Genomic DNA, 19,918 nt, shown 5'->3' with positions numbered 1-19,918 from the left:
AGAAGGAAAAAAAAAAAAAAAATACTATAGCCACGTTTTTAAAACGTTAAAAACGTGGCTATAGACCAATTCATAAATAAGAATTCGGGGGGCTTAGGCCGCACTTAAAACGCGGCCTAAGGTTTAAATTTTGTGCCGCGTTTTAAACGCAGCCCAAGGCTGAACCTTAGGCCACGTTTAAAACGCAGCCCAAGGTTGAACCTTAGGCCGCGTTTAAAAAGTGCGGCCTAAGACCTGAACCTTAGGCCGCGGTTAAAACGCGGCTTAAACGAGTGTCACAGGCCATCACAATGGGAGGTATGGCCGCACTTTTTAAACGCGGCCTAAGGTTCAAGCTTGGGCTGCGTTTAAAACGTGGCCTAAGGTTCAACCTTGGGCTGCGTTTAAAACGTGGCCTAAGGTTCAACCTGAGGCCGCGTTTTAAACGTGGCCTAAGGTTCAACCTGAGGCCGCGTTTAAAACGCAGCCCAAGGTTGAACCTTAGGCCACGTTTTAAACGCGGCCTAAGCCGTACCCTTAGGCCGCGTTTGAAACGGGGCTATAGGACCTGGGCTTGGGCCGCGGTTAAAAAGTGCGGCCATAGGACCATCAGTCCTATAGTCACGGGTTTTAGGCCACATTAGGAACCGTGGCCTAAAAAAACGTGGCTATAGGCTATAGCCACGTTTTTCTGCGATATAGCCGCGTTTTAAAAACGCGGCCAGAGGCCCTTTTTTTTGTAGTGACGGTCAGATCAAAAGATATCACAAAATCAAGTTTTAATGGTCTGTATACATTTAATTGGGTGTAGCCCATCACACAGGATCAATGAAAATTAACTTTGATTGGTTACTAATTAAAATTAATTAAGTGAATTTTTGTGATTGGTTGAGTCTTTGTCTTAAGGTGTGATTTGTTGCATGAGATTAAAACAAAAATAAAAAACTGATCAATATTAAATTTGGACAAATAATATGATTTTAAAAATAATTATCATATAATTATTTTAAAAGCTTAAATATCACTCTCGAATAGAGATTATCATGAAAATAGGTTTAAAACATGACCAAATACATTTTCAAACTCAGAAAAATTCTGAAAAGTGTCAAAAACGTAAAAAAAAAATATAATAATAATAATAATAATAATAATAATAATAATAATAATAATAATAATTTGGAGAAAAGTGCCGAAGTGCCAAACCGGCACTTCAACGGTGCCTATTGGCACAAACTCAGCATATTATCCAGTTGCGTTTTTTCTGATTTCAGACTCATTTAAATCCGTTTTTTGAAGATAAAACCTACCCATTTCGTGGTAGCTGACTTTTTAAGCTAAGTTGACTTATTTTTCGAGTCATAAACCCCTTAAATTCCCTCTATTTTATAAGAAACTTTTGAAGTTCTATCAAAATACTGATCTTCAATAGATCTGATTTCTGAAAAATATCTTCTAGCTTTTCTTATTTACTAGTTCCCTGCTTAGAGATTGGAAAAATCTCTCTTATTTCAATAGATCTGATCCTCTTTGTTTTCACTAACACTTGCAGGTAAATAGAACATGAATTAAATCTTCAACTTCACTTTTTTTTTTCTTCACACATACTAAATAATGTAGATCTTGATTCTTCATATGTTTTAGAGGCTTAGATCTATCTTTATTCCATGCTAAAAAATGCTTTTCTATATGATATATTCAAAATTACTATTTCTTAGGCCTAGAAATACCTTTTTACATGTTATACTGTTAGATCTATTTTAGCACATATTAAAAACGTTTTTCCTAATGATTTCCTTAAAAACTTCAGTTCCGAAATTTTAATTTTCAAAAATCATATTTTTCTCATAAAATCCAGATCTGAAGTTTTAATTTTCAAAAATCATGTTATTCTTTACAAAAATCCAAATCTGAAGATTCGACCCTTAAAAAACCATATTTCCTTACAAAAATCCAGATTTGAAGTTTTCTCTTTCAGAAAATCATATTTTCCTTACAGAAATTCAGATTTGATGTTTCATCTTTAAAAATCACATTTTTATCATAAAAAATTCAGATATGATATTTTCATGTTTAAAAATAATTTCTTTGTAAAAAAAAAAAAAAAAAAGTAGATCTAATATTTTGTCTTAATAAAATAATTATTTTGTTTATATAAAAGTAGAGCTGATATTTTGTCTAGTTAAAATTTAAGCCTTTTGCATGGGTTAAGGTAGATCTAAGAGTTCCAATTAAAATTTAAACTTATATCTAAAAAGTAACAATTGTGTGTTTGAATTTTAATGTTGTGTCAATGTTTATGGGTATTTAAAAGGCCATCTTTAGTCTAGAATATCCTTTTTTTTTTTTTAGCAAAGTGGGTGTTTAACACCTTCCCACTCTATAATCTAACCCTCAAATCTAGAATTTTGGTTTGAGATTTTTGAGAAGGTGGTTTGAGATCGATACTTTATCATTTTTATTTTTGGTAGAATGTATGAGCACCAAGCTTTGTATTTTTCCTTAGAATATACGTAGGACCAAACTTTGTACTTTTTCTTAGATTATATAGGACCAAAGCAATGTAAATTTTCGACCATTGTAAGATTTTGATGCAATTTAAATTATTTAATGAGAATTCAGTTATCTAATTTGTTTTTCTTAGTTTTTGTACATTAAAAAATAAATGGGAACTCCACAAAATAATTAACTCTCAAAGAGATTCCACAAGTCACTTTTATTGAAAGAATAAATCAAAAAGTTCTCACAGCCATAATTATGGTTTTTATACCAAACTTTTATTATATAGTATATGATATGATTTTAGATTGATTCATTTTGAGTATCTTAAAACCATATAAAAAAAAATAAAGAATAAAGAATAAAGAATTAAAAAAAATAAAAAATAAAAACACCTCAATTTGGGACGAATTGAGTAACTATTTACTAGGACCGGTATTGACAGTATACAGAAATGTTTTCGCTATGTAATGTGTAGTAACTTAAAGTGAAATTATAGTTTACCAGAAAATAATAAAGTGTACTTGAGTTTTTTAGCTGAATAATAAAGTGTACTTGAGTTGAGGTAGATTATTTACCTTCTTGAATGGTTCCTCTTTCATCATCTTTCACAAAATATTTCCAAAGGCGCATGAGTTTCTCATAATGTTCCCAAAAAAGCATAACCAATAAGAGAACCACAGAAAGCATGAGAGCCAATATGAAAACCCAAAAAGGCATGGAAGATGGCGTCATGAAGAGCACAATGAAAATCACAAGGAAACAAGGAAATCCGAGGCCTTATTTGGTACACCATTTTAAACACACGATTTTAGTTTTTAAACAACATTATACATATTTTTATACACTTTTTCTAAAAAAACTGAAAATTATTATTTAAATACATACCAAACGGAAAACACGCATCAAACAGACCCTAGAGTGTCCTGCAGGACCTGAACGTTAGTTTACCAGAAAATAATAAAGTGTACTTGAGTTTTTTAGCTGAATAATAAAGTGTACTTGAGTTGAGGTAGATTATTTACCTTCTTGAATGGTTCCTCTTTCATCATCTTTCACAAAATATTTCCAAAGACGCATGAGTTTCTCATAATATTCCCAAAAAAGCATAACCAATGAGAGAACCCCGAAAAGCACGAGAACCAATAATAAAACCAAAAAAGGTATTGGCACCATGATGAACACAATGAGAATCAGAAGGAAACAAGGAAATCCTAGGCCCTGTTTGGTACACCATTTTAAACACACGTTTTCAGTTTTTAAACAACATTATACGTATTTTCACACACTTTTTACCCACACATATTTTCAAAAAAACTGAAAATTGTTGTTTAAATACATACAGAAGGGACAACACGCATCAAACGGGTCCTAGATTGTCCTGCAGGACCTGCACGTCCGTATTTCTTCATGTTACTTTGGAGCAGCAAATCATCCTTCTCACTGTCTGCATTGGATAAATCAAAAGCAATGAAAATAATCATACCGGAGAAATAAGTTTTAAACACTCCAGCGAAACAATGCACTTTAAAATTAAATTCGCATTAAAAAAATTAAACTTTAGAAGTTGTAGATAAGGATAAATGTGATTTCTTCTAAAGAGTTTCTTTTTAAATTTTTTTGACCATTATATAATCTTAGTTCCTAAAGTTCGCTTGTTAGACGTAAAATATATTATGTGTTTAATGGAACACTGAGTGACAATTCCTTTTTGACATAATAGGGAGGGAATGTGCAGAATAGCTGTTAATAGAAATTCAAAGTAGTAAGTTAAGAACCGTTTTAAAGTTTTAAGAAAAGTAACATCTCGAGTTTTAAAAACTCGAGATTTAATTAAAAATCGAGTTTTATAAACTCGCTTTGCAGTTGTCGTGGACTACTAAGTTGGCTAAAAATTGCTACATAGATCTCGAGTTTTAGAAACTCGAGTTCCTATAGTGGCGTTTTTAAGTCCTATAGTGACGTTTTAAAGCTCTATAGCGGCGTTTCCTTATAAATTTTTTTTATATGATCACCCCACACTTCAGGGAGCCCTATAGTGGCATTTTTAATCCCTATAGTGACATTTTGAATCCCTATAGCGGCGTTTTCCTGCAAAATTTTTTTTATAAGTATGATCACCTCGTACCAGGTTTAGGGAGCCCTATAGTGGCGTTTTTAAGCCCTATAGCGGCATTTTTCACAAGACTTAAAAACCCAAGTTTTTTCTTGGAACTCGAGTTTTAGACACTCGAGATGCTACTTTTCAGCATTGTTTTGAAACGTGACAACTAACTAATTTTTTTGATATTTATTGTTATTTGGAAAGGGTGTTCCATAACAAGCTATTATTTATATAAAAAATTTACACATGCAATGCTAGACCCAAACCCATTTCTGTCCCCAATTCAAACCGAATGATATCGATACCAAAAAAAAAAAAAAAAAAAAAAAAACCATTCTCTCTTAATGACGTTCTCATTCTCTCTTGATCAAACATCACAAGGGCACTCTTCTCACTATATATATATATATATATATATATATATTACAAGGGCAATGAGAGGGCCAATTGAACCCCGGCTCCACCAAAAATACCCTTATTATATCCCTTTTTTATTATTTTTAATTTAAAATACTTATTGTCTGGATTTTGTTAACATTATTTTTTATATGCCAAAATTTATTGAAAAAAAAATAAAATATTTCCTATTGACCAATGTTTTTAAGTTCAGAAGTTAAAAAAAAAAAAAAAAAAGTTTCATTTAAGAGGGAAAAAAAAATATTTTCTTTCAAAAGTGTCAAGAGCTACAAAAAAAAAAAATAGTAAAATATGAGTGTGATTTTAAAATTATTTATGTACTAATTATATAATAAATTACAAATTTGCAGCATTATTTGATTTTATATTTCTTATCTCTTAAAGTTTCTCTAACCTAGGGCTCTTTCAAAACCCTAGCAGCTAGTAGAAAATTGTGCCTACTTTCGAGTGAGGCGTAGAGTTTTCTCTCTTTTTCTTGTGCAGAACAAGTGAAAATCATCCTTAGTACGTGAGTCGGAATGGATAACTTGTCTGCTATGTGGGAGAAGTTTTTGTACATTTTTAGCCCCTTAACACAAGTTGTTTAACCTAGTTATTTAGCCAAGAGATTACTTAGATAAATTATTCAATTCTAGGTTAACACAATAAAATCATATCATGTAAAAATGCGGAAAAATAAAGAACACAACAATATGATAACCTTGGAAAACCCAACTTGTCTGCTATGTGGGAGAAGTTTTTGTACATTTTTAGATCCTTTGACATAGGTTGTTTAACCTAGTTATTTAGCCAAGAGATTACTTAGATAAATTATTCAATTCTAGGTTAACACAATAAAATCATATCATGTAAACAATGCGGAAAATAAAGAAAACAACGATATGATAACCCAGGAAAACCTAACCGGTAAAAAACCTGAGAATGTTTTAACCTAACTATCCTTAAGGTAAAGCGGATCCACTATGAAAGAATTGAAGTTTTTACAAAAAAAACTTAGACCACTAATATCCTATTGCTACCTCGAATAGAAAACTTACTACCACGACCACGTGACAACTCTGAGTCTACGGACTACTTCTTTCTTTGATCTATTGCAACCACAAGTTTTACTTGTGACTTTGAGACTCCACTCAAAGATTTCAGATCTTCTTTAAAGTTCTTTATGCAGCAACTAAAGAGATTATCAAGTTCTTGACACGAATCTTGATCTTAACAATTCTATGTGTGTGTATGAAGGTAAACACCTCTAGATCTCACAGAAGATTCAACACACAACTTTCTAAAAACCTTCTAAAACGCAATTAGGGTTTTCCTTTTATACTTAGAGTAAAACACAAAACCCTACATGTCAAACCGGCTTGGGCTGAATTGGAAATTCTGCAGAAAAATAAATTTGCACGAGATTCGATCGATCAATCGAGCCTCGCAGATTTTGTCAAATAATTTCTACAATCTCTTGATTCCAATTTTAAAATTAAACACACTTCGAGCAAGCCAAAACCTAGACTCTATGTTTTGATCATGGTTTGCCAACATATTACTAATTGAACTTTTAATACATTAGTTCCTAAAGTCTTAGAACTTAACAATTTTCACTATCAGAGTTTGAGGGAAGTAAATACTTAGTTCAGGATAGCGGGATCAAAGAGGAATACTTTCTTGCAGCCAGATTCTTCACTAGGAGAGTATTGAGTATGAAGGCAATTGCTTAAACATTCAAGTTGATGTGGCGTACAGGGAAGGGGTTTAAAGTGAAAGACATGGGGAATCATAGGGTTCTGATCACTTTTGTGGATGCATTGAATGTGGATAGAGTTATGAAAGGAGACACAATGGCTTTTGATAAACATCTGGTGGCGTTGAAGAGGGTTATGGCGCATGCAGATGTTAGGAGTCTTGTCCTTGACAAAACTAGTCTTTGGGTTCAAGTACACAACCTCCTTATTGGAAGTTTAATTGTGATAGTGGCAAAGGATATTGCTTTGGTAGTAGGTAACGTGGATGAAAGTGAGACGAATAGTGGAGATCGTGAGAAATGTAATTTTATGAGAGTTATGGTGGTTATTGACGTCTCAAAGCCTTTAAGCAGAGGTTGAAAGATTGCTTGGAGGAATGGTAAAAAAAGCTGGGCAAGTTTCAAATATAAGAGATTGCAAAACATATGTTACTGGTGTGGGAGATTTACTCACAGTGATAGGGATTGCCATCCTTGGCTAAACAGTATGGGGGCTATGAAATAGGGGGATCAACAGTTTGGCTCGTGGCTGCGTGTTAGCACCCCCTAATCCTTCACGAAGGACAGTTATTCGAGTTACAGGTCTTAAGGATGAGGATAGTGGGGATGAAGACAATAACACCAGTACCAAGGCTGATTTGGGAATGAATCATGACAGGGGGAATACTAATACAGATTCAGCACCAGAAGGTACTGATACGGTGCCCATACCGGACGAGGGGCGGAGGGGCTCCAAGGAAGAGGGAAGTGTGGCGGCAATTATCCAGGGCAATCAATTTATGGAAAGTTTTTTCCCATAGGATGCGGGAGAGGAAAGGCCAGATTCTTTGGAGATTTATTCCCCACTTATTGGATACCAATTCAATTAAGGAAAGTCAAGTTCAGGATTTTCAAGTACAATTGGCGGAAATTGATGGGGAGCTAGTGAAGTATGATAATAACAAGGAGGGTAGAGTGGAGGGATTACCATCTATGAATTCTGATCAACAATCAGGTTTGGTAGGCTCTAGGGTGGTGGGCTCAGCCCAATTCCTAAAGAAATTATTTTTGCAAAATGGGCCTAGTAAGAATCCTACAGTGAAAACTAAAGAAAGGGATTTATGACCTAAAATTCCTCATGTAGCATGCAAACAGAGTCTTGTAAAGAAGCCTATTGTAGTGAAGAAGTCTTTGTTGGCTAAAAGATTGATGTGAGAACCAGATGAGGAAAGGGAGGAAGATGATAGCTGTAAGAAGAGAAGGGCAACATATAACATAGATTCAATAGTGGAGGTTGGTGTCTAGACCTACTAACATCAATGAATCTATTAGCCTGGAACTGCAAGGGACTTGGGAACCACCATGCAATTTAGGAGTTTATCAGCATTGTACAAGCACATGATCCCACAAGCTCATAATTTGATGCAGATGTTTAGAGATATGCTAGACTAGTGTGGTTTTGTAGACTTAGGGTATTCAAGACTGGATTCTACTTAGCACGAGCGCCGAAGGGGTGAGTTGATTTGGGAAAGGCTAGATCGAGGAGTTGCAAATTATGAGTGGTTTACAAAATTTCCTAGGGATAAGGTAAGGCACCTAAACTATTTTACTTCGAACCATCACCTGATTATCTTGTCACTTGATGTTAACGGGGAAAGTTAGAAATGGAGAAGTAAGCCTTTCCGATTCAAGGCGATGTGGTTGACAGATTTAGGTAGTAGAGATATATTATAAAAGCTTGGGATTGTTCCTAATGGTACTCCTATGTACACTGCAACAAAGAAACTAAAGAAGGGTAAGAGAATGTTGAAAGCTTGGAGTCGGAACCATTTCAGGAATGTATAGAAAAATAGAAAGAAAACCAAGGATCAGTTGTGGAGGACTAAGAAGGATTCAATCAAATTAGGGGTTTATCATGAGGTGACTTGCTTAAAAGCTGAGTTGAATGGTTTATACGATAGGGAAGAAAAGATGTGGCATCAACGATCTCGGATTCAATGGATGTAGAGTGGGGATCAAAATACAAATTTTTTCCATGGGTCAGCAACCTAAAGAAAGAGGAAAAACTTTATCAAGGGGATGGAAGATGACAATGGCGCATGGCATGAGGAGGAGGAGGTGTTTTCGGGTTTGTTGACTAATTTTTATACTCAACTTTTCACCTTTTCAAATCCACTTGATTTCGAGCGTATTTTGGATGGAGTTCAAGCAATGGTAAACAATGACATGAGGGCAAATTTGGCTTGGCCTTACACAACTGATGAGGTGGATGCAGCAATCAAGGAGACGACCCCTTTAAAGGCTCCAAGCCCCTGTGGGATGCCTCCTTTATTTTATCAGACTTACTGGACTGATGTAGGTATGAATGTTACTCAGGCTATGTTATCAAGTTTAAATTCAAGCGCTCTCTTGAAATCTATAAACCACACCTTTATCACTTTAATTCCTAAAGTCCATAATCCAGAAAAAGTTTCTGAGTTTAGACCTATTAGTCTCTGTAATGTGATCCATACGATTTTTAGTAAAGTGATTGCTAATAGCCTTAAGCCATTGCTTAATTCTATTATCTCAAAAACTCATACTGCCTTTACTGTTGATAGATTGATTACTGATAATATTTTAATAGTTTTTGAATCCTTGCATCATATGAAGACCAATTGTTTAGGAAAGAAAGGTTTTATGGCTCTTAAATTGGATATGAGCAAAGCGTATGATAAGGTGAAGTGGATTTTCCTTGAAAAAATTCTTTTGAAGTTGGCCTTTTAAGATTCTTTGGTGGCTTTGATAATGGAATATATTACCACAGTGTCTTATTCCATGCTTATGAATGGAGAACTGAAGGTATGATTTCTCCAACAAGGAGATTAACGCGGGATGATCCTCTTTTGCCTTATTTATTCCTTTTTTGTGCGGAGGTGTTAAATGCTATTTTCAGGAAAGCAGTAGCAGAGGGGGAAATTCAGGGTTTTTCCATATGTAGAAATAGGCTGAAGCTTACTCATCTCTTTTTTGCAAATGACTATTTGTTGTTTTGCAAATCTACCTTGGAGGAATGTGAGAAAATTCAAGAGTTGTTAGCTTATTATGAAGTGGCTTCAGGTTGAATGAAAAACAAGGAGAAAACCACCTTATTTTTTTTATAGGAACATGGATGAATGAACTTAGGAAGCGATTAAAGTGTCTCTAAAAGTTCCAACAATACAACATTACGAAAAATATTTTGGGGCTTCCTTCGTTTATTGGTAGAGAAAAGAAAGCATGCTTCACTCAAGTTAAAGAGAGGATTTGGGCAAGAATACAAGGGTGGAAGGAAAAGCTTATATCACAAGCTGGCAAGGAGGTCATGATCAAGGCAGTTGTTTAGTCTTTCCCTGCTTATTCAATAAGTGTGTTCAAATTATCGGTTAATTTGTGTAAAGACATAGAAACAATGATTCGAAAATTTTGGTAGGATCAAGGAGATCCAAATAAGACTCACTGGTCAAATGGAGCTCTTTGTGTTCCTTGACATCACTGGGTGGGGGGGGGGGGAATGGGTTTTCAAGATATTCAGAAGTTTAACAATGCCATACTTGCTAAATAGGTTTGGAGACTGGTTCACCAAAAAGATACGCTCCTTTATAAAGTTTTTAGTGCAAAGTATTGTCTTGATGGGAGTATTCTTGATGCTCCAATCCATCTAAAGTGCGCTTTTGCATGGAGGAGTATTTTGCAAGATCATAAAGTTCTTGAGAAAGGTGCTATATGGCAGGTAGGGAATGGACAATTGATAGATGTTTGGAATCATAGATGGCCTCCTAATTCCACTTATAGTAAGATTGTGTCACCTAGAGCTAACTCCACAGAATGTCGGGCTAGTGATTTATTTTATACAAACTCTAGAATTTGAGATCCTAGAAGATTGGAGAGCACTTTCTACCCATGGGAGGCTGAGATGTTTAGTAGAATTCATATGAGTGAGGCTTGTGATGAGGATCATTTGGTTTGGCCTTTGACTCCAGATGGTCATTATAGTGTTCAGAGTGCTTATTGCTTGTTGGCCACTGTAGAGGCCAATACCAATTGTTAACGTGTATTAGGGTATGTGGGCTTTAGACCCACCTTGTTTACTTGTATAGCACACTTACTTGTACTGCACACTCTGCCTCCTATATAAAGGCACTTATGTATATTCTATTACTAATGAAATACAATACAATTATTCTGTATTTCTAACATGGTATCAAAGCCCTTGCTTTAATCCTTTGGTGTGCCGCTCTTAAGCAGTCTTGTCTTCTTGGATGTCATCTGCAGCCGTTTTTGTGAGCAGCACCGCTACCTCCACCGTGACTCCAGTACATCAAAGACCACTGCCTTGCTGCCACCATCGCTTCCGCTTCTCCGATCATACCATAGATAGCATCATTGGAAAGTAATCTCTCCAATCTGCCTTTCTGTGAAAATTTCGTCTTCATCGGACCTTCCACGCGCCTCCACACGCCACCAGAATTCTCGGCATCACTAGCACGCGCCTCCACGCGCCGCCACGTGCTGCCACTCGCTGCCACGCGCCGGAACCTGTCCGCTGACGTCATCACCAATGCCACGTCAGCCCTAGCTGCGTAAGCATCCACTCATCTGCTGACGTCATCGCCACGTCATCCTGTGACGTCTTGACCGTTGACCATTGACTTTGACCGTTGACTTTTCTCGAGGGTTAACTTTTGCTGTCCAGGTCCTCCTTACCCAGTTTTCGCGTAGATTTCATTTTTGCAGTCCATTTTTGCATATTTTGCTTCTAAATGAAAAATAAGGACAGGTCTTCTTGTTATTGCAATAATCGTCGCTAACAATCCAGCAAACGTCTTTGCAGTTTTTGCAAACGTTTTGGCCACAATATTGAGACTTGCTATCATTGCAACAAATCAGCTGTGTCAATTTTCGCTACTACTGTTGCTAACACTGAGAGTGTCCAACCAATGGCTCCCGTCTCTGCACAGTTTAAGTCTTCAGGACGCACTTTCACCATGTCCACAGATGACCTTAAAAACATCATCACCAATGACATTCGTATGGTTGGTAATGCATCTTATTCCTCTTCTCTCTCAACTTTATATGGTATGTCTCCTTCCTCTTGGCTTATGGATTTTGCTTGTTGCAATCACATGACTCCTCATTCGTCCTTATTTTCTGAACTTAAACCTGCACCACACCCTCTTAATATTCACACAGCAAATGGTTCCACTATGTCTGGTCATAATATAGGTTCCGTTTCAACCTTCAATCTCTCGGTTCCTAGTGCCTTTAACGTTCCTGACCTTTCTTACAATTTATTTTTTGTGGGCCAATTAGCTGAGTTAGGTTATCGCATTATCTTTGATTATTCTGGGTGTATTATGCAGGATCCAAGGATGGGACAGGAGCTTGGGACCGGTCCCAGAGTTGGGCGTATGTTTCCTGTGGACAACCTTCGTCTTCCACTTGTTGCTCCTGTTTCTGTTGTTGTAGCTGCTGCAGTTTCTTCTACTCCTTCCCTTGCACTTTGGCATGCTCGACTTGGTCACGCATCTTCCTCTCATGTACAACAATTGGCTTCTAGAGGTTTGTTAGGTTCAGTGTCTACAGAAAATTTTAATTGTGTTTCATGTAAGTTAGGAAAACAACCAGTTTTGCCTTTCAATACTAGTGAATCAATATCCACTGATATCTTTGACCTTATTTATTCTGATGTTTGGGGGCCTTCCTCTGTCTCTATTATTGGTGGGTCTCGATATTTTGTTGTCTTTGTTGATGATTACTCTCGCTGTAGCTGGATTTTTAATATGAAACATCGTTCTGAGTTATTGCAAGTATATTCTAATTTTGCGAAAATGGTTGAAACTCAATTTTCAAAACGTATCAAAATTTTTCGATCTGATAATGCTCTTGAGTACATTCAATATGCTTTCCAAGCTGTTTTGTATTCCTATGGCACTGTTATCAACTAACTTGTCCAGGTACCTCTTAGCAAAATGGTAGAGCCAAACGAAAACTTCGTCATATTCTTGACACTGTTCGTGCTCTTCTTCTCTTTGCCAAAATTCCTGCTCCTTTTTGGGGTGAAACTGCCATTCATGCTGTTCATGCTATTAATCGCATTCAAGTCCTGTTATTCAAAATCAAACTCCATATGAGCACCTTTTTGGGTCACCTCCAAACTATCACCACCTTCGCTCCTTCGGTTCTGCTTATTTCGTTCTTCTTCAGTCACATGAGCATAACAAACTTGAGCCTCAGTCAAGGTTTTGTTGTTTTCTTGGCTATGGCGAAACTCAAAAGGGGTATCGGTGTTATGATCCTGTCTCTCATCGTCTTCGTATCTCCCGCAATGTTGTCTTTTGGAAACATCGCTCCTTTGTCGAGCTTTCTCACTTCCGTGCCTCCCTATCTTCCTCCTCTGTTTTAGATCTTTTTCCAGATGAGGCACATATTCCTTCTGTAACTGCTCCTGATCCTCCTATAGACTTCTCTGTCCAACCACCAGATACCTTTGATCCCTTTCCAAGTTCATCCTTTAATGAACAGATGGAAGATGCACAGGTTGAAGACGAGCTACCCAACCCTGAGCTTGAGTCTCCTGCTCCTGCTCCGCCTGAAGATCTTGCACAAGACATTCCACCTCGTCACTCAACTCGGGTAAGATCCATTCCTACACATTTACTTGATTATCATTGTTACACTGCCCTTGCTACACTGCATAAGTCTCACACCTATCGTGAGGCTTCCACTGACCCTTTATGGCAGATTGCAATGAAAGAGGAACTTGATGCATTATCTAAAACACATACTTGGGATTTGATAACTCTCATTCTTGAGAAATCTGTGGTTAGTTGTAAGTGGATCTACAAGATTAAGACTCGCTCTGATAGGTCCATTGAGCGCTACAAAGCTCGTCTTGTTGCAAAAGGTTTTGCATAGGAGTATGGGATTGATTATGAAGAGACCTTTGCTCCGGTTGCTCGTATCTCATCTGTTCGAGCTCTCTTAGCTGTTGTTGCTGCCAGAAAATGGGATCTTTTTCAGATGGATGTCAAAAATGCATTCCTTAATGGGGATTTAAGTGAAGAAGTTTATATGCAACCTCCTTCTGGTCTCTCTGTTGAATCAAATAAGGTTTGTTACCTTTGGCGTGCTCTTTATGGTCTTAAACAAGCTCCACGAGCTTGGTTTGCCAAATTCAGCTCTACCATCTCTCGCTTAGGTTACATGGTCAGTCATTATGATTCTGCCTTATTTCTTCGTCGTACTGGCAAAGGCATTATTTTACTTCTCCTGTATATGGATGATATGATCATAACTGGTGATGACCTCAGTGGCATTCAAGAACTCAAGGATTTTCTCAGTCAGCAGTTTGAGAGGAAAGATCTTGGCCATCTCAACTACTTCTTGGGTCTTGAACTCACTCATTCTACAGATGAACTTTATATTACTCAAGCCAAGTATGCCTCTGAACTCTTATCTCGAGCTAGACTCACTGATAGCAAGACTGTTGACACTCCAGTTGAGCTTAATGCGCATCTGACTTCGTCAGGGGGGAAACCGTTGTCTAATCCCTCTCTTTACAGACGCTTGGTTGGCATCCTAGTTTATCTCATTGTCACTCGTCTAGACATTTCCTATGTTGTTCACCAGGTGAGTCAGTATCTATCTGCTCCATGATCGACTCACTATGCTGCTGTTCTGCGCATTCTTCGATACCTAAAGGGCACTCTCTTCCATGGTCTTTTCTACTCTGTTCAGTCTCCTCTTGTTCTCCGTGCATTTTCTGATGCTGATTGGGCAGAAGATCCCACTGATCGCAGGTCCACCACTGGTTATTGCTTTCTTCTTGGTTCTTCTCTGATTTCTTGGTGAAGTAAGAAACAAACTCATGTGGCCCGCTCCAGTACTAAAGCAGAATATCGTGCCCTTGTTGATACCACATCTAAGCTTTTTTGGCTATGGTAGCTTCTCAAAGACTTAGGTGTATCCACATCCTCCACTACTCCTCTTTATTGTGACAACCAGAGTGTCATTCATATTGCTCACAATGATGTCTTCCATGAATGGACTAAACACATCGAGATCGATTGTCATTTTATCCGTTATCATCTTGTCCATGGTGCTCTTAAGCTGATCTCAGTTTCTTCTAAAGATCAACTTGCAGATATCTTCACCAAGTCACATCCTAAGGGACGTCTTCGCACTTTGGTTGACAACCTCAAGTTGGTCTCACATCCGCCTTGAGTTTGAGGGGGGCTGTTTACGTGTATTAGAGTATGTGGGCTTTAGTCCCACCTTGTTTACTTATATAGCACACTTACTTGTACTGCATACTCTGCCTCCTATATAAAAGCTCTTATGTATATTCTATTACTAATGAAATACAATACAATTATTCTGTATTTCTAACACCAATCCAAGCTCCTTCTCTTTGGCTAGTCCCTAAAGTGTTTGGAAGAGCATTTGGAAGATTCAGGCACCTAATTTAATTCGCCATTTTATCTAGCGTGCAGCAAAAGACTCACTCCCCACAAAGCAAAATTTGAAGGCTCAACATATTCGTTGCATGAAACTTGTGCTCTTTGTGATGATCATCAAGAAACTCTCCTGCATAGTCTATGGTTATGTTAGCATGCTCAGTCTGTATGGAAGTCAAATCCTAGTTTTGCTTCTTTCTTCCAAAAACATTTCAGGAGTTTTATGGATCTCCTGGAGGCGGTGCTACAAAAAGGTTCTGCGCATCATGTGGCTCTATTTTCTATTATAGCTTGGTGTTTATCGTAGCAGCGAAATCGACTGAGAGAGATTAACCAACCTGTCTGCATCATGAGATTGGCGATAGAGCCGAGGTACTAATTATGGAGTTTCTCGACGTGCACAAACAAGCTCCCAGAGTAGGTGTTCGTCTTCCCCTAGTCCGCTGGTCCCTACCACCGGAGCATTGTTATAAGGCTAACTTCGATATGGCTTTTATTGAGAACTCGGGATGTGCAGGTATAGGTGTGGTGTACCGAGATCACATTGGGAGTGTTATTGTAGCACTGAGCCAGAAGATTGTGATGGCTCAATCAGTGGAGTTGGTAGAAGCTTTGGCAGCAAAACAATCTGTGGTTTTTGCTAAGGGGTTAAGCTTGTTCATCATGGTCATAGAGGGTGACAGTTTACGGGTTATCCAAGCTTTGAAGGATATCCAGGCCGATGCAGCACATTGTATGGTCATGTTGTTGAAGAGAGTCGAAATCTAGGGGCCACTTTCCAGTTTTATCAGTTCCAGCGTGTTAGAAGGGCCTTAGTTAGAGAGCAATTTTATTTACAAACATTGATGTATAGGTAGAAGATTTGCTTAGTGATTTGAATGATGTATATCAATATGATTTAGTTCAATAAAATTTTCTTACATTTTTCTCAAAAAAAAATTTCATAATTTTGTTTTATTTAAAGTTAAAATATGAAATTTTAAATGTATAAATAGTTAATATATGTCTTAAAATTGTAATAATTTAGTCATTTTATAAGTAGAAACAAAAATTGGCATAATCCCTCATGTTACCAAAAATCATTAAATGTGAACTATAAGTGAAATTTTGACCATAAAAAATTACAACATGACTTATTAATATATAAAAAAAAATAACAAATAAACACAATATAATGAATATTCTATCTTTTTTTTGTGTGTGTTTTTCGAACCATAAAAAATTACAATACGATTTATACAACTTTTATCACAATTTGTCATATAATAAGTTGTGAGTGATGAAGAAGTGGACCCACATAGACCCACCGCTCACAACTCGCTAGCAAAAATTATATAAGTTTGTATAATCCTAGCATTTTTTATCACTATTTTCAAATTAAAAATAGTAAAGACTGACACGCTAATAATTAGCATTAAGTTGCTTTTTGGCCATGTATGCATAATAAACACTACTTAGAGCATTTCCAATAGACTCTCTAAAGCTAATTCTGGAGTGTAAACACACAAAAAAAGCCTCTAACAGCCTTTCCAACTCTAATTTTCTTTTTTAGTTGTTACAACAGCTCTCTTGAAGAAGAGAACACAATAGCAATTACTGTAACAACTCTAAACATTATTATTCCTTAAAATAATCCCTCGATTGAATAAAAACTGATTTTTTTTCCTCTTTCCTCCATTTCTCTTTCTTCCTCAGTCTCTTTCTTTCTTCTTTATCACAATGACTCCAATACATAGAACATAATCCAAACACAAAAACAATATTTCTCATAAACCAAATGAAATTAGAAAAATAAAAGAAAGAAGAGAAAAGAGAGAGACCCAAACACAAAAACAATATTTCTCATAAACCAAATGAAATTAGAAAAATAAAAGAAAGAAGAGAAAAGAGAGAGACCCAGATGATTTTTGCTCTCCAACAGCTCGCTCTCTCTCTATCTCTCTCTCTCAAATGAGATTTTTCATATTAAGAACTTTGGTCTGTGATGGTCCGTGGAGTTGTAAAGTTAAGCAAGAGGTATGTGGTGAGAAATTAACTATGTAATGTTAGGAGTACAAGAAGAAGAAGAAGAAGAAGAAGAAGATCTCTCAAATGAGATTTTTCATATTAAGAACTTTGGTCTGTGATGGTCCGTGGAGTTGTAAAGTTAAGCAAGAGGTATGTGGTGAGAAATTAACTATGTAATGTTAGGAGTACAAGAAGAAGAAGAAGAAGAAGAAGTCTGTGATGGTCCGTGGAGTTGTAAAGTTAAGCAAGAGGTATGTGGTGAGAAATTAACTATGTAATGTTAGGAGTACAAGAAGAAGAAGAAGAAGATCTCTCAAATGAGATTTTTCATATTGTGAGAAATTAACTATGTAATGTTAGGAGTACAAGAAGAAGAAGAAGAAGAAGAAGAAGAAGAAGAAGATCTCTCAAATGAGATTTTTCATATTAAGAACTTTGGTCTGTGATGGTCCGTGGAGTTGTAAAGTTAAGCAAGAGGTATGTGGTGAGAAATTAACTATGTAATGTTAGGAGTACAACAACAAGAAGAAGAAACAACGTATGGATGAAAAAAAATAAAATAAAGAATAAGAAATCAAAATTATTAAGAAATGTTATCACAATATTTTTATAATAAATTATAAGTGACAGATTGTTATTAGCTAATATTGATAAGTAAAAAAATAATTTCAATAGTAGGTTCAAATTAAAACTAGTAACAACTTACCCCATACGATTTTTTTTTGTGAAATTATTATAAAAATGTTGTAAACATAACATTTATCATTAAAATTAGACGATCTTATAATTCAATATATCATTGTAACAAGTGCTCAATGATATTTGTTAAAGAAACATTATTGGAAAATTTAAAAATATATCCGTTGAAAGATTAAAAAATATAGATGTTGAGAATTTGAAAAATATAACAATTATGAATAGATGAAGGAAGATTAAAAAAATAATGAAGAAATAAAATTTTAATGGGATAGAAAAAAGATAAAAAACCTGTTAGAAAGTGTATCTATAAAATAAGTAGGTAAAAAATAAAAACCACAGTTAATACTTCAAATTATAAGATCCGCTCATATATTTAAGGAGCAGAAAAGGGGCAGCACTTACAAGTACTTGTGTGAATGACGAGTGCATGCAGGACATTCATGCCATCCCTTCCAGCGTAGGAGCAGTCTCCATCATTACTTAGGATATGAGAAGCCATCTCGTAATGTTGTTTATCCACAGCGAGGAACAGTGCGGATTCCCCAACTTTGTTTACCTGCTTAACCAGTTCTGCTGGATCCTTCTCATTAATTAGTTCTTTCACAACGTCAAAGTTACCATATCGCACAGCAACATGCAAGGCAGTATCCGCATCTTGATTCACCATGCTCAGAAGTTGCTGTCGGCCACCTGTTTCAACATCCAGTTTTTTGGCCTGGTCTATTAGAAGCTTTACCATTGAAGAATCTCCTACGCTTGCAGCAACATGTAGCGGAGTATTGCCTTTGGAGTTTGTTTCATACACAAGCTTTGGACTTAAATTAACTATGTTTTTTGCTGCGTCAATTTCTTTGAATTGCAGTGCAACATGAAGAACAGTGTTCTTCCCGATTGTCACTTGGAGAAAGGTACTACTATTGGAATCTGCCAACTCCTTAAAGAAATTTGAGTCACCAGTGGAAGCAGCTTGGAACACTTCCGGATTCATTCTATATTGCCTTCCTTCTTCCATAGCCGGTTATTAATCTGTCTAGCAATGTGGGAAAAAAAATTACTAGCTAATACTGTTTTATTTATTTTTTTTGCTTTTTAAAAAAGGCTAATAAAACTAGGTAATACTTAAATTTTCCAAACATCCCTAACACAAAACCAACGTCTTGCAAGGAAAACAAAAGGAGCAAAGAAATAGCAACCTTTTCTTTGCACAGCGGGAGTGTAAGGGTGACAAACGAAATGAAGGAGACCCGTGGATTTTCTAACAAAACAAACAAGTATGAACAAAGAAAGTCAAATGATTCTGAGGTACGTACAATCACTGAATTGGGTGGTAATAGTCTAAGAGTGAGGAGTGGTTTGTAAGAATGAAGAAGTAAGGAAGAAGTGTGAGTATTGAGGTGGAGTGCGGATTTGAGAGGGGAAAAGAGAGTATAAATAATGGTGAAATGTTAACAAGACTCTAAATGGGGGGGAAAAATAAGGAGAAGAAGATAAGGAAAAGAACGTGTGAGGTGAAGGCAGGTGGGAAAGAAAAAGCCATAAGTAGAAGCTGAGAAGGGGACAAAAAAAGAGAGAGATGAATAACTAATTAGGCAAAAAGAAGGGGTTAGCGAGCCAATTTTAGAAAGGAAAAATAAACCAACCCCACGTCTGAAACGCATGGCTCATTTATTTCACCAATACTCAGAAAGTGATGGGTGCACAGCACATTACTTGGTCCAGCCTAGATGTGACATTAGCTCATTTTCGAGGATGTTGCACAGGCCACCTAAAGTCTGAGAAAATACAGCATTGGATGCATGTCTTCCGGACCCCACACATGAGAGGGAGGAAACATGCATATGATGCATGGTATACCACTGCCTAAAGTTGATCTTTCCTTTTTTTTACGCCATACCATATACAAAGAGAGAATCAGCACATGGCACATGCAAGCTTTGAGAGAGGACCCCACACATGAGAGGGAGGAAACATGCATATGATGCATGGTATACCACTGCCTAAAGTTGATCTTTCCTTTTTTTTACG

At 36.5% G+C, this 19,918-nt stretch overlaps 2 protein-coding genes across 2 annotated transcripts in view; both read right to left on the bottom strand.

Moving 5' to 3' along the window:
- Window positions 1-3,639, bottom strand: part of LOC126716791 (uncharacterized) — a 55,297-nt gene extending 51,658 nt beyond the window's left edge. The window contains exons 1-3 of the mRNA XM_050417777.1: window positions 3,501-3,639; window positions 3,364-3,401; window positions 3,054-3,255 (exon numbers count right to left, since the gene is read on the bottom strand). Coding sequence (XP_050273734.1) covers window positions 3,054-3,255; window positions 3,364-3,401; window positions 3,501-3,585 — 325 coding nt within the window. The 5' untranslated portion in view covers window positions 3,586-3,639. The remainder of the gene's footprint in view (window positions 1-3,053; window positions 3,256-3,363; window positions 3,402-3,500) is intronic.
- A 167-nt stretch (window positions 3,640-3,806) lies between these two features.
- On the bottom strand, window positions 3,807-19,343 carry LOC126719123 (uncharacterized). The gene is made up of 3 exons (XM_050421711.1): window positions 19,087-19,343; window positions 18,296-18,923; window positions 3,807-3,922 (listed from the first exon to the last, which is right to left on the bottom strand). The coding sequence occupies exons 2-3, from the start codon at window positions 18,903-18,905 to the stop codon at window positions 3,807-3,809; spliced, it is 726 nt and encodes a 241-aa protein (XP_050277668.1). The 5' UTR covers window positions 18,906-18,923; window positions 19,087-19,343.
- Between the last annotated feature and the right edge of the window lie 575 nt (window positions 19,344-19,918).

Source organism: Quercus robur, chromosome 3 (genome assembly GCF_932294415.1).
Source record: "Quercus robur chromosome 3, dhQueRobu3.1, whole genome shotgun sequence".
NCBI classification, from domain to species: domain Eukaryota; kingdom Viridiplantae; phylum Streptophyta; class Magnoliopsida; order Fagales; family Fagaceae; genus Quercus; species Quercus robur.
This window is presented reverse-complemented; position numbering and strand designations above follow the sequence as displayed.

Bases quoted from the DNA above. Each gene is read 5' to 3' on its own strand.
- LOC126719123 (XM_050421711.1), bottom strand. From the start codon at position 18,905: ATGGAAGAAGGAAGGCAATATAGAATGAATCCGGAAGTGTTCCAAGCT. The intron at 3,923-18,295 runs GTAAGTGCTGCC...TATCCAATGCAG, and splicing joins CGTCATTCACACAAGTACTT to ACAGTGAGAAGGATGATTTG.